The sequence below is a fragment of the Dipodomys spectabilis genome, unplaced genomic scaffold (genome assembly GCF_019054845.1).
Source record: "Dipodomys spectabilis isolate Male_0828 unplaced genomic scaffold, ASM1905484v1 ptg000363l, whole genome shotgun sequence".
In the NCBI taxonomy this organism is placed as follows: domain Eukaryota; kingdom Metazoa; phylum Chordata; class Mammalia; order Rodentia; family Heteromyidae; genus Dipodomys; species Dipodomys spectabilis.
The window spans coordinates 2,685,081-2,699,827 of NW_024871040.1; the positions used below are offsets into that span (position 1 = coordinate 2,685,081).

The following is a 14,747-nucleotide window of genomic DNA, read 5'->3' on the forward strand; positions in this document are numbered from 1 at the left end:
CAGCGAACGAACGCCGCCTGTGCGCAGGGCCCGCCCCCGCCTCCAAGGCGCTGGATCACCGCACAGCGTCCCGTCCCTCCCCCTGCCCCCCGCCGCATCTCCTGGGGGGAGAGGGGGCCCAGCCTGCGCCCCCCTCCGCCATCACACAGCTAAATAACTTCCTCTACGCATAACTTACCTGGTGCAGATCAAGAGCTCGCTTGGGTCCTACGGCTCACATCAATCCCGCCACGCTGAGGTCCAGGTCCAGCGATGTGCAGGGTCTGAAAAATACTTTCTTGCACAGTGCGATGAGGACCTAGGTCTGGCCGTGCCCTGACTCCTCAGCTACAATGGGCTGGCAGGAAGCCACCCTCACACGTTGGCAAGAAAGTGTAGCCTTTTATGAGAATGCTGTGAAATGGCAGAACTTGGGCAGGCTGTGCTGAGCCTCCTCCAGCTACAGATAATGTCTTATAAAGAAACCCGCAGCTGACCTCCCGAAACAGCTTGCAGTCGTGTGTGTGTGTGTGTGTGCCCTCAAAGCCCCTCAAATGCCAACACAGCCCCTCTTAGTCTAGGACCACCTGGCAAGTCCTGGAGAACCCCAAAAACAATTCCCTGCTCTTTGGAGTTCAGAGTACTCATGCCTGTCTGCATATCGTGAACCCAGGAATGCTAAGTTGATTTAACTTGAAAATCATTGAACTATGCTATTCTAAGGAATAAAGAAACTAAAAAGCAGCTGGTGCCATTGGCTCACACCTGTAATCCTAGCCACTCAGGAGGCTGAGGTCTGAGGATCTCAGTTCAAAACCAGCCCAGGCAGAAAAGTCTGTGAGATTCTTGTCTCCAATTAAACAGAAAAAAAAAAAAAAAAAAAAGCCAGAAGCAGAGCTGTGGCTTCAATGATAGAATGCTAGCAAAAAAAGCTGAGACACTACCCAATCTGAATTCAAGCCCCAGTATTGTCTCTCTTATGCTCGTACACATGCACAAGCACGCACACACACACACACACACACATACACACAGAAAAACCCACAAAACTGGATTGGAGGCTTAGCTCAAGTAGTAGAAAGTTTGCCTAGCAAGTATAAGGCCATGTGTTTAAGAGCCAGTAGTGCCAAGAAACCAAACCAAAAGAAATAAATCTGATAGGAAAGAAAGTAAAACTAGCTCTAATTACAGATGACATCATATATATAATATAGTAACATTAGAAGTAACAAATTCTGCAAAGTTGTCATATATAAGATCAGTGTACAGCTGGATGCCGGTGCCTCATACATGTAATCCTAGCTACTAAGGAGGCTGAGATCTGAGGATCATGGTTCAAAGCCAGCCTGGGCAGGAAAGTCCATGAGACTCTTATCTCCAGTAAACCACCAGAAAATCAGAAGTAGTGCTGCTCAAGTGGTAGAGCACTAGCCTTGAGCTGAAGAGCTGAGGAACAGCACCCATGCCCAGAGTTCAAGCCCCACACCAACTACAACAACAAAAAAATCAGTGTATAAAAATCAATTGTGTTTCTGTACACTACTAATGAACTATCCTGAAATAAAAATAAGAAAATAATTCTGGCTGGGAGCTAATGGCTTATGTCTATAATCCTAGCTACTCTTCAGTCTGAGAATAGAGCTAAGAGAAAACATCTAGACCATGAGTTCAAGCTCCACTACTGGCACAAAACAAACAAATAACAACAAATCCTGTGTATTTTATTTTATTTTATTTTTTGGGTACAGTCGTGGGGCCTGAACTCTGGGCCTGGGCGCTGTCCCTCAGCTCTTCAGCTCAAGGCTAGTGCTCTACCACTTGAGCCACAGCGCCACTTCCGGCTTTTTTCTTTTTGCTTATGTGGTGCTGAGGAATCGAGCCCAGGGCCTCAGGCATGCAAGGCAAGTGCTCTACCACTGAGCCACCTTCCCAGCCCCAAATTCTGTGTATTTTAAAGAAATTATCAAGCTGATTTCAAAATTCATATTAAAAGGCAAGGAAGCTGGGTGTTAGTAGCTCACACCTATAGTCCTAGCTACTTAGGAGGCTGAGATCTGAGGATTGCAGCGTGAAGCCAGTTCAGACAGGAAACTCTATGAAACCCTTATCTCCCATTAACCACCAGAAAATTGGAAGTGGAGCTGTGGTTCAAGTGGTAGAGTGCTATTGAATAGAAAAGCTCAGGGATAGCAGCCAGGCCCAGAGTTCAAGTCCCAGGACTAGACCAAAAAAAAGAAAGAAAGAAAGAAAGAAAAGGGCACGAAAAATAACAAAATTAGAGATTCCTGCTTCTTGATCTCTACACTGACTACAAAGCTATAATAAGACTGTGGTGCTGACATATGAGTGGACATAGAAATAAATGAAATAAACTTGAAAATCAAGAAATAAACCTTTACATTATGACAGATGATTTTTTAAAAATAGAATTTATCAGTGAAGCTGAATTCACAGCAATATTGAGCAGAAAGTACAGAGAGTTCCCATAGACTTGAAGCCCCAGATACACAATGTCTTCCACTCTTGGTATCTAGCATCAGAGCAGCACATTTGTTACAACTGATGAACTTACGCTGACTCATTATTGTCATCCAAAGTCCCTACTTTATATTAGGTTTGAACTGCATGTTGCACCAAAGTTCTATGTGTTCTGACAAGTGTATAAGGTCAGGTATAGAGGGTTAGATTATCACATAGTTTCCTGCCTTAAAGAGTTTTCTGTGGCTGGGTGCTGGTGGCTCGCACCTAGCTACTCAGGAGGTTGAGATCTGAGGATCGCGGTTCAAAGTCAGCCCAGGCAGGAAAAGTCCGTGAGACTCTTATCTCCAATTAACCACCAGAAAACTGGAAGTGGTGCTGTGGTTCAAGTGGTAGAGTGCTTACCTTGAGATGAAGTGCTCAGGGACAGTGCCCAGGCCCAGAGTTCAAGCCCCATGATCGACCAAAAAAAAAGAGCCCTCTGTGCCCAACCTGTTCATCCTGCCCTCCTCCAGGCCCTGGGAATCACTAATTGTGGTGTGTGTGTGTGTACGCGTGGCGTGTGCTTGTGAACGCGTGTGCCTGAGTACATGATGGTACTGGGGCTTGAACTCAGAACCTTGCTTTCTTGTCTAACTTTCTGCTCAAGTTTGGTGTTCTACCACGTGAGCCACAACCTCCACTTCTGACTTTTTTGTGCTGGTCTAGAGGCTTTACAGTATCATGGTTTGTGATGTTCTGGGTTGATGCCCAGAAGTGGTAAGGCTCAGACTTTTCTGCCAGGCTGGCTTTGAGCCGCAATCCGCAGATCTCAGCCTCCGGAGTAGCTAGGATTACAGGTGTGAGTGGGTCTTCTGTTGTTCCATTGAAGATAAGTCTCTTGGACTCGTATGCTCAGGCTGGCTTTGAATCCAAAGCCTCAGATCCTCAGCCTCCAGAGGAGCTAGGATTATGGGCATGAGCACCCTGTGCCAGGCTCGTTTCATGAACTTTTTGCCTAGGCAGGTCTCGAACCATGATACTCATGACCTCCACCTCTCCGGTAGTTAGGTTTCCTGATGTGAGTTTTCTACAGGTGGGGCTAAGGTGGCATAAGTAACAATAATCGGCCACCTCCCTCCCAACCAGACCTTCTTCTTGGCCCCCTGGCTACTTCTTGTACAGTTTCTAAGTAGGCACCAACTTGGAAGACTCCCCGCCACCTCTACGTGCCCACACAGGACCCAAAAGATCAAAGGTCCCCACTTGGGCCTCAAGTGACAACCAATCAGAAGGAACATTTCGGAAGTCAAGGCCAGTGGCCAATCAAGATTGAGGTTTAAACCTACGGTCCGCCCTAAAGCTGTGAGAACCAGTAGTAGTTGCGCAGGCCATGAGCCAATCAGGACGCGGTGTGTCGCGGACGCGCCAGGCGGTTGGGCACGTGGCCTCGGACAGAGAGGAGGTGAGAACGCCGGGTGCTGCCGGGAGGAAGCCATGGTAAGCTGTGCGCTGGTGGGACTGGGGCGGGCTGGAGAGGGCAGCAGGGCTGTGTGGAACCCGGAGTGGGCACAGGGAGCGGGCGAGGCTGTGCAGGACACTTCCGGGTGGCTGCGTGAGTTTGCGGCGGCACTAGGCACCCACAGCGATGCCCGCTGCCCTCAGCTTCCTCCCTGCCATGCTGGCCGCAACCAGCATCGCTTTCTAGCTTTCGTTTCCAAAGCAATACAAAGTGATGTATAAGCATTTACAAAAATAGGCCGGTTTTTAATCGTCTATTTTAAAATCAGATTTTGACATAAGACCGATAAGAAACGGCACATGGAAAACATGACTAAGTTTTCCTCTTGTGTGTGAACGCACATGTGCATGGTGTGTGTGTGTGCGCGCATGTGTGCGTGTGTGCTAGGGCTTGAACTCAGGGTATGAGGTCTGTTCTCTTAGCTTTTCCTCTCAAGGCTGGCACCGTACCACTTGAGCCACAGCTCCAGTTCTGCTTTTTGGTGGTTAATTGGAGATAAGAGTCTCAAGGGCCAGGTGCTGGTGTCTCATGCCTGTAATCCTAGCTACTCAGAAGGCTGAGATCAGAGGATCATGGTTCAAAGCCAGCCCAGGCAAGAAAAGTCCATGAGACTTTTTTTTTCCTTCAGTCCTGGGGCTTGAACCTAGGTCCAGGGCACTGTCCCTGAACTTCTTTTGCTCAAGGCTAGCACTCTACCACTTGAGTCACAGCACCACTTCTGGCTTTTTCTGTTTATGTGGTACTGATGAATCAAACCCAGGGTTTCATGCATGCTAGGCAAGCGCTCTACCACTAAGTCACCTTCCCAGTGAGACTCTTATCTCCATCCAATTAACCATCAGAAAACCAAAAGTGGTGCTGTGGCTCCAGTGATAGAGCACTCACCTTGAGCTGAAGAGCTCAGGGACAGCGCCCAGCCCCAGAGAGTTCAAGCCCCATGACCAACCAGGTTGTCTTCAAATCATGATCTTCAGATCTCAGCCTCCTGAGGAGCTAGGATAACAGACATGAGCCCCAGGAGCCTGTTCTCCCACCTCATCCCCACCTCCCATATGGACTTTTGATAACTTTCTGCCTAAGCTAGCCAGTCCTGGAGGCCTGGGCACTGTAGGTCCTCAGGCCTGGGCACTGTCCCTTAGTTTTCCACTCAAGGCTAAGTGGAAAAAAGCTGGAGCCACAATTCCTCTTTCAGCTTTTTGCTGGTTAATTGAGATAAGTGTTTTATGAACTTTCCTGCCCTGGCTGGCTTTGAGCTGAGATCTTCAGATCTCAACCTTCTGAGTACTTAGAATTATAGGCATCAGCACTTAACAAGTTATTCATTTTTATATCCCCAGCTTATAGGTGACTACTAGGTAATTGGACTAAATATGAATCATTTACACATCAATTAAATGCAGTTAATATCTCTGTCCTTGTGTGTGCACATTTAAAATAAGTGCACACAAAACATAGTCTTATATTGAGAGAGGCCATAAAGACCCTTCTCCAATAATTTACATAGTCCAGATCATTTCAGTTGTTCCCAATGAACTGAAGTGGATGGCCAGTCATTTTAATCTCAATTTTCTCTCCAAACTAATGTTTATATGATTTGGTAGCCTACAACCATACAAAATATATAACTGCAATAACTCAGACTTATGTTGGCATTTTCTTTTTTTCTTTTTTATTATTAATAAATTTTTTATTGTGAAAATACGGTACAGAGGGGTTACAATTACATGAGCAAGGTAATGAGTACATTTCTTATCAAGCATTGTTGCCTCCTCCTGTGTTTTTCCCTTACCATTCCTGCTCTCCCATCTCCACCACTACCCCCCCCCCCCATCTGCCCAAAGTTGTAAAGTTCGGTTTTGGACATAGCATCTTGTACATTTCATTGTTGCAATGGGTCCACCTGTATCCCTTTTTAAACAATTTGTTTTTTCCCTTCCCCTCCCCAAATTATACCAACATGAAATACAGTAAAAACAGGGGTTATACCATGGGCATTTTCTGTCACAGCTGGTTTCAAGGCTTTTGGAGGGGGTATGGTTACAGTATGGAAACAAGTCACTTAACTATTTTTTTTTTTTGCAAGTCAATTATTCTAAACATAAAGGGAAAGTACTTTCTTTTACCCAGTAGGCTAAAAAAAAAAAAACCTTTGAGATTAGATTAGATTTGTGTATTTTACCACTTTTAGGAGCTGCTATTTTAAGCAAAGGTTTATCTTTAACAATGAGGGGGAAGGAGCTATGGGGATGGGAGGGAAAAACTGGGAGAAAGCAAGGGAGGGGTGATATTGTCTAAAAAGAAATGTATTCATTGTCTGACTTATGTAACTGTACCCCCTCTGTACATCAGTATAATAACAATTAAAAATAATTTTTTTGGTCGGTCATGGTGCTTGAACTCTGGGCCTGGATGCTGTCCCTCAGCTCTTCAGCTCAAGGTGAAGACTCTACCATTTGAGCCACAGTACCCACTTCCAGTTTATTCTGTGTATGTGGTGCTGAGAAATCGAACCCAGGGCCTCGTGCATGTGAGGCAGGCACTCTACCACTAAGCCACCTTCCCAGCCCTAAAAATAAAAATTTAAAAAGTAGAACAGGGCACAGATAATTTCTCTGTCTATCTTAGCTACTGTGGATTGAGGCACAAAGCCAGCCCAGGTAGAAAAGTCCACAAGATTCCATCTCCACTTAATCAACAAAAAAGCTAGGCTAAAGGTTTGGCACAATGGTTCTACCATTGAGCACCAACCATGAGCAAGCAAGCTGAGTGATGATTTGAGACTTCTGAATTCAATCCCTGTTACTGACAAAAAAAAAAAAAGGAGTTTAGAGGCTGGGAAGGTGGCTCAGTGGTAAAGCGCTTGCCTTGCATGCATGAGGCCCTGGGTTCGATTCCTCAGCACCACATAAGCAGAAAAAGCTGGAAGTGGCGTTGTGGCTCAAGTGGTAGAGCGCTCACCTTGAGCTGAAGAGCTGAGGGACAGCGCCCAGGCCCAGAGTTTAAGCCTCATAACCAACCAAAACAAAACAAAATTAATCTGAGCTGGGTGCTGGTGGCTCATACCTGTAATCCTAGCTACTCAGGAGGCTGTGATCAGAGGATTGTATTTTGAAGCCAACTGGGTCAGAAAAGTCTGTGAGACTCTTTTTTTTTGGGGAGGTGGGGGGGTCCGGTTGTGGGGCCTGAACTTGGCCTGGGCGCTGTCCCTCAGCTCTTCAGCTCAAGGCTAGTGTTCTACCACTTGAGCCACAGCACCAGTTCCGGCTTTTTTCTTTTGCTTATGTGGTGCTGAGGAATTGAACCCAGGGCCTCAGGCATGCAAGGCAAGCGCTCTACCACTGAGCCACCTTCCCAGCCCTGTGAGACTCTTATCTCCATTTAACTACCAGAAGAACTGGAAGTGGAGCTGTGGCTCAAAGTGGTAGAGTGCTAGCCTTGAATGGAAAAGTTCAAGGACAGTCCCCAGGCCCTGTGTTCAAGTCCCACAACTGACAAAAAATAAATAAAAAAAAATAGTCTTAGTATTGGTGACTCTTGTCTATAATCCTAGCTACTCAGGAGTCTGATATCTGAAGACTTTAGGTTGAAGCCAGCATGGGCAGACACATCAAAGAGAGACTTATCTCCAGTTAATCAGCAAAAAGCCAAAAGTGGAAATGTGGCTTAAGTGGTAGAGCACCAGCTTTGAGGGGGTGGGAGGAAGCTAAGTAAGATTGTGAGGCCCTGAGTTCAAAGCCTCAATACTGGCACTAAATAGATGAATAAGTAAGGGATAAGGATATAGCTCAGTGATAGAGCACTTGCTTGGTATGCATAAGACTGTGAGTGAAATCCTCATTAAAAAAAAAAAAGCCTGAAGCTAGAGGTTCATGCCTGTAATTGTAACTTAGGAGGCCGAGATCTATGGATCACAGTTTAAAGCCAGCCTGGGCAGGAAAGTTCATGAGACTCTCATCTCCAATTAACTACCAAAAAAGAAGTAGAGCTGTGGCTCAAATGGTAAGTGCTAGTGTTGACCATAAAAGTTAAGCTACAGAGGCTGGGAAGGTGGCTCAGTGGTAGAGTGCTTGCCTTGCATGCATGAGGCCCTGGGTTCGATTCCTCAGCACCACATAAGCAAAAAGAAAAAAGCCGGAAGTGGCGCTGTGGCTCAAGTGGTAGAGCACTAGCCTTGAGTTGAAGAGCTGAGGGACAGCGCCCAGGCCCAGAGTTCAGGCCCCATGACCGGACCCAAAAAAAAACCACACACACACACACACACACACACACACACAAAAAGTTAAGCTACAGTGCCCTGGTCCTGAGTTCAACCCCAGGACTGGCAGAGGGTTTGGGTTAATGATAGAGCGTCTGTCTAGTATATACGTGCAAGGCTGTAGGTTTGCCCCTCCCGCGATACCACACAGGCACACATAAACACATACACAAAAATTCACAGTATTTAGTTGAATTAATTGGATTTCATAAATCATGTCTGATTTTCTAAGCCATTACTTCAGGTAGAACAATCTAATCTTTGAGTACAGAATTGCTTATTTTATTTCAAACATATTTTGTTAATTGCTCAGAAGGTGAACTTATATGATTATTTCTGTTCATAGCTCAAGTATCCATGTTGGATAGGCCTTTGCATTCTGATTTAAAATAACCATTAGGAGTTCAAAGGATGTTGTGTCTTAGGAGCTCTTTATGAACCCAAATACATTCTCAACACTCAATTATGACAAAATCTCATTAACATTTTGTGCCATTTCAGTTGCTTTGAAGATACATGGTTTTCATGTATGTGTTCTGGTTTCCAGCGCGAGTGCATCTCTATCCACGTGGGGCAGGCAGGGGTCCAGATTGGCAATGCCTGCTGGGAACTATACTGCCTTGAGCATGGAATTCAACCTGATGGCCAGATGCCAAGTGACAAAACAATTGGTGGCGGGGATGACTCATTCAACACGTTCTTCAGTGAGACCGGGGCTGGCAAGCATGTGCCCAGAGCAGTGTTTGTGGACCTAGAGCCCACTGTGGTCGGTAGGTGCTCTAGCCCTGGAGGGCGGCCTTCCTGGGAGGGCGGGAGCACCTCCATTCAGCCCCATGCAGGCTCCTGGAATCCTTCTGTAGAAAGGAGGGAACAAGTGGCTGTAGGCTCCAAGCACTGTTGGGAGAGAAGCTGAAAAGTTCCTGCCTGTGGGACACAGGCTCCTAACTGAGGAAACCCTGGGCTCTAAGGAAGCTGCTTTGCCAGCAGGAAGATAATGGGCTGAGAGAGTCCTCCTGCTTGCCGTCTCTCGCTGTCAGGTGGCTTCTGCAGACCCCAGGTGTAGGTGAACAGATGTTGGTTCCCTCCCTCATGCGGTAGTGATGCTGCAGGGCTCTTGGCTAGCTCTTAGCTATGAAAAGGCAACAAAGAATATCCATGTGGTTCCTTCAGCTTGGAAGAGATGGCAAGCACCTCCCAGTGTCCCCCAGGAGGTGACAGAATGTCTCCTATTACAACCTGTGAGAGCCAGGCCGCATAGAGTGCTGCCAGTCACACTGACCTGGCATCTGCCCGGTGTTTGAAGGAGTTGTAAGATCTTCCCTTTGAGGTGGTTGCAGGTCAAAAGAAGTGAGTTTCTGTCCAGTGACCCATGCGAGCAAGTGAGAGCTTATTTCCATTTGGCATTTGTACTGAGCTGCCATTACTTTAGTGTGCTGGGTGTGGTGATGCACACCTGTATTTCCAGCACTTGGGGGTCTTGGGTAGGAGGATTATGAGGCCTAATCCTACCTGAGCTCCCTGTGGAATTCCAGCCTACCTGGGCTATGTAGCCAGACCTCATCTCAACCAACCAACCAAATGGAGAAAGAGAAATGAAAATTAAAACAAGAAAATTCTAGGGAGTCACTGTTGACCTAGGAGGAACAGCATGTGCTGTGCTGTGCTGACTTGAGCGATCGCCAGGCAGGTGTCCATGCTGGTGAGCAGAGGGGGCCTGAGTCTCGCACACACTGTCTCTTTGCAGATGAGGTGCGCACAGGCACATACAGGCAACTCTTCCACCCAGAGCAGCTGATCACTGGGAAGGAAGATGCTGCCAATAACTATGCCAGAGGCCATTACACCATTGGCAAGGAGATCGTCGACCTGGTCCTGGACCGGATCCGCAAGCTGGTAAGAACAGCACGCAGAAGACTGCGTGTGGATGTGGTCCTGGTGGAGAGAGTGGGGCCTTGGGTGGTGGATGGGTCCTTATGGCCAGTCTCAGAGTCTGGAATCAGAAGTCCAGCTGAGTCTGCACAGGTCTTGGTGTCCAGTGTGTGGGTCCTCGGTGTGCCATTCCTGATGTCCGGTGCAGAGGGAAGGGGGGAGGGAGCCTGGCTGGTTGTGCAGGTGCTGGCTCCTGTCATGTGTGCTGTGGTTCTCCTCACAGGCGGATCTGTGCACAGGCCTGCAGGGCTTCCTCATCTTCCACAGTTTTGGGGGCGGCACCGGCTCTGGGTTCGCATCTCTGCTCATGGAGCGGCTCTCAGTGGACTATGGCAAGAAGTCCAAGCTGGAGTTTGCCATCTACCCAGCCCCCCAGGTTTCCACAGCTGTGGTGGAGCCCTACAACTCCATCCTGACTACCCACACGACCCTGGAACATTCCGACTGTGCCTTCATGGTGGACAACGAAGCCATCTACGACATTTGTCGGCGCAACCTGGACATTGAGCGTCCCACTTACACCAACCTCAATCGTCTGATTGGGCAGATCGTGTCCTCCATCACAGCCTCCCTGAGGTTTGATGGGGCCCTGAACGTGGACTTGACAGAGTTCCAGACCAACCTGGTGCCGTACCCCCGCATCCACTTCCCCCTGGCCACCTATGCTCCGGTCATCTCTGCCGAGAAGGCCTACCATGAGCAGCTGTCGGTAGCTGAGATCACCAACGCCTGCTTTGAGCCGGCCAATCAGATGGTGAAGTGTGACCCTCGGCATGGCAAGTACATGGCCTGCTGTATGTTGTACCGGGGGGATGTGGTCCCCAAAGACGTCAATGCGGCCATTGCCACCATCAAGACCAAGCGCACCATCCAGTTTGTGGACTGGTGCCCAACTGGATTTAAGGTAGGACTGGGGGATGTGAAGTCCCCATGTCTGTCAGTAAGCAGCAGATCTGCAGAGTCATGGCCCATATCCTTTGGGAACATTGCCCTGAGTGTTCATCTTTGGCCAGGCTGGTAGCCTTCAGAAGTGAACCAGAGCTGGGCACCGGTGCTCACGCCTGTAATCCTAGTTACTCAGGAGGCTTTGATCTGAGGATCACAGTTCAAATCCAGCCTAGGCAGGAAAGTCTGTGAGACTCTTTATTTCCAGAAAACCAGAAGTGGCTATGGCTCAAGTGATAGAGCACTCGCCTTGAGCTGAAGAGCACAGGGACAGCACCCAAGCCCAGAGTTCAAGCATCACAACTGACAAAAAAAAAAGTGAACCAGAGAAGAAATTTTTTCAGTGATATTTCTGCAAGTTTTTTACTGAGTCATTACACTAGGCAGTGTATGTATACACACACACATACACACACACACATGCACACACAAATACACACAATAGGTTGTTTCTGAAAGGTTTTTGTGCCATTTGTGCCTGTTAGGATTAATGTAGGAAATACAGTTTGATTTATTTATTTTTTTTCCAGTTATGCGGCTGGAATTCGGGCCTGGGTCATTATCTCTAGGCTCCTTTTGCTCAAGGCTAGCACTCTACCACTTTGAGCCAGAGTGCCACTTCTGGTTTTCTGGTGGTTCATTGGAGATAAGAGTCTCATGGACTTTCCTGCCCAGGCTGGCTTTGAACCATGATCCTCACATCTCAGCCTCCTTAGTCGCTGGGATTATAGGTATGAGCCACCAGTGCCCAGCTAGTTTTGTCTTGCACATGTAAGCATTCTATTAGAATTTTGTGTCATGGTGTATGTGAGGGGATTACAAACACAAGCATATTCATACATCCAGTCTTGGTTTTTAACTCAGAGCCTCTTATTGCTAACTGGCTTTCTACCATGAACCACATCTCTTGCCCTTGTTTATTGGGTTATTTTTCAGGTATGATGTTGCATTTTTGTCTTGTTCCTTATGATTCTCCAAAGTGTCTGGGGTCATTAGGTACATTCTACTATGCCTAGTTGATGGAAATGAGTTCTTACTAACTTTTGCCTGGATTGGCATACAACCATGATCCTCTTGATCTTTGCCTCCTTGCAGAGATTACTGATGTCAGCCACTATGCCTGCCTTGTATGTATTTTTGAAAAAAATAAATTTAATTATTTAATATTTAAAAAATTATAATAAAAATCCCACCTCATTCTCCAAGTAGGTAGAAATTGATTTCAATTTCTTATAGACTATCTTATTCAAAATAAAACTATGACAAATTTCTCTCTTTCTCTCTTTGTCAATCCTGGGGATTAAATTCATGGCCTGGGTGCTGTCCCTGAATTGTTTTTGCTTAAGGCTAGTGCTCTACCATTTTAGCCACAACACCATATCCATCTTTTACTGAGTGGTTTATTGACACTAAGAGTCTCACAGGGCTGGGTATGTGGCTTAGTGGTAGAGTGCTTGCTTAGCATGCATGAAACCCTGGGTTCTATTCCTCAGTACCACATACACAGAAAAAGTTGGAAGTGGTACTGTGGCTCCAGTGGTAGAGTGCTAGCCTTGAGCAAAAGAAGCTCAGGGACAGTGCCCAGGCCCTGAGTTCAAGCCCTAGGACTGGCAAAAAAAAAAAGTCTGACTTTCCTGCCTAGACTGGTTTCAAACTGCAATCTTCAGATCTCAGCCTCTTGAGTAGGATTATAGATATGAGCCATCAGTGCTCAGCTGTCAGGAATCGAATGTTTTTGCACTGAAAAAGATCACATCATAGTTTGTCTCCTCCTAGGAATTCTGTCCTGAGTTGTTTCAAACACAAAATATGTACCAGCTTTTCACTGATACATGTTAGAAACCTTGCTATCACTTTTTTAGCTTTTTCTAGAAGTTAATTACTGATTTCTGTTCATCTCTGGTTTCTTGTGTTTTATTTTTCATTGTTGCTTTCTCGTTCAATTGTCATTACTTCTGGTAGCTTCACTGCAATAAGACTTACCATGTAGCCCAAGCTGGCTTCTAACTCATAATCTTTTTGCCTCAGCCTCCTGAGTGCTGGGATTACAAGCCTGTACCACCTTGCCCAACTTGCCCTTAAATTCTTACAGAGAATTTTTTGTTCTGATTATGTTATTTTTCTCTAGATAGAAGATAAATAGCTGCCTAATTTTTCAAATTAAGGTTTGGACTGAGCACAGCCTGTCCATTCATTCACTTAAGGATTGTTCATGGCTGTTTTTGTCATACATATATATTAGCAAGCTTCAACAGTTGTGACAAAGAACCTTAATCCTGGAATTTGTAGTTATGTCTTTTGCTCCAGTGCACCCTACACATTGCATATCTCCTGGTTCTCAAACCTAGAATGCCTGTTGTTTTGTTTCTTCAGTGCCACCTCTGCTCCCACTTAGCACTAAAGTAGGTCACTTCCTGCCACAATGGTAACAGCTTCATATCAGTGTTCCCTCGGGGTACTGCAGTTGTATTCAGTATTTGGGGTCTACTAAACTGCAGGTTTCCACTACAGAAATTCATTGCCATCTTATTGAAGTCTGTGAGGAAAGAAACCACAAAGAATATAAGACGGACCTAGGTTTCAGATGGAAGATAGTCCCCTCCCCTGGGCACCTATCATATGACACAGTTGCTAGGACACAGCTCTCATGCCACTTGGGACCCAGCCAGAATAACCCAACTCCAAGGCTCCTCTTTCCCTGCATTTACCTTCTCAGGACCCATCCACCTACTGTTTTACCCCCTGTCTGGCACAAAGGAAGCCCCAAGCCTGTTTGTAGGAAGCACCAAGTATTTTCCCCTAGTCGCGGGAGTGTACCTATAATGTCTTCTGTTTAAGAAACAGTAGGCACCACTTCTGGACTTTGATATAGACTTCATGGAATGTTGTCTTCTCTTACAGGTAGGCATTAACTACCAGCCCCCCACTGTGGTCCCTGGGGGAGACCTGGCCAAGGTGCAGAGGGCTGTGTGCATGCTGAGCAACACCACCGCCATTGCCGAGGCCTGGGCCCGCCTGGACCATAAGTTCGACCTCATGTATGCCAAGCGAGCCTTTGTGCACTGGTATGTGGGCGAAGGCATGGAGGAAGGGGAGTTCTCTGAGGCCCGGGAGGACCTGGCAGCGCTGGAGAAGGATTATGAAGAGGTGGGCGTGGATTCTGTGGAAGCAGAGGCTGAAGAAGGGGAAGAATACTGAGAGCCATGTTGCTGGCAGGTGTTTCTTCCTGACTCCTGCCACTCCTCAACATGGCTGACTTTGAGTTGTTTTCAATTAAAGCTTCTGCATAAACCCCAAATCTCCTGCTGCCTATCTCTGCCTACAGAAGTAGACAAGCTCTGCAAGCCACATAGAAGCTGGTATAAGCTCCATTGAAATAGGTCTTGGGAAAGCATTGTTGAATGGACTTGACCTCAAGGAATTATTACTTCCAATCTCCTAGATTTACTAACTCCTAAGAAAACTGAGAAGCTGAGCACAAGTGGCTCACACTTGTAATCCTAGCTGCTCAGGAAGCTGAGATCTGAAAATTGTGGCTCAAAGCCAGCTCAGGCAGGAAAGTCCGTAAGACTCATCTCCAGTTAATCACAGAAAAAGCTGGAAGTGGCGCTGTGACTAAAGTGAGAGAGTGCTAGCCTTGAGCAAAAGGAGCTCAGGGAC

The 14,747-nt window shown here is 46.7% G+C and overlaps 1 protein-coding gene across 1 annotated transcript; it reads left to right on the top strand.

The window, feature by feature from the left end:
• The first annotated feature begins 400 nt into the window (after positions 1 to 400).
• On the top strand, positions 401 to 14,305 carry LOC122095975 (tubulin alpha-3 chain). The gene is made up of 5 exons (XM_042666329.1): positions 401 to 421; positions 8,761 to 8,983; positions 9,958 to 10,106; positions 10,366 to 11,046; positions 13,989 to 14,305. The coding sequence occupies exons 1-5, from the start codon at positions 401 to 403 to the stop codon at positions 14,283 to 14,285; spliced, it is 1,371 nt and encodes a 456-aa protein (XP_042522263.1). The 3' UTR covers positions 14,286 to 14,305.
• The last annotated feature ends 442 nt before the right edge of the window (positions 14,306 to 14,747 follow it).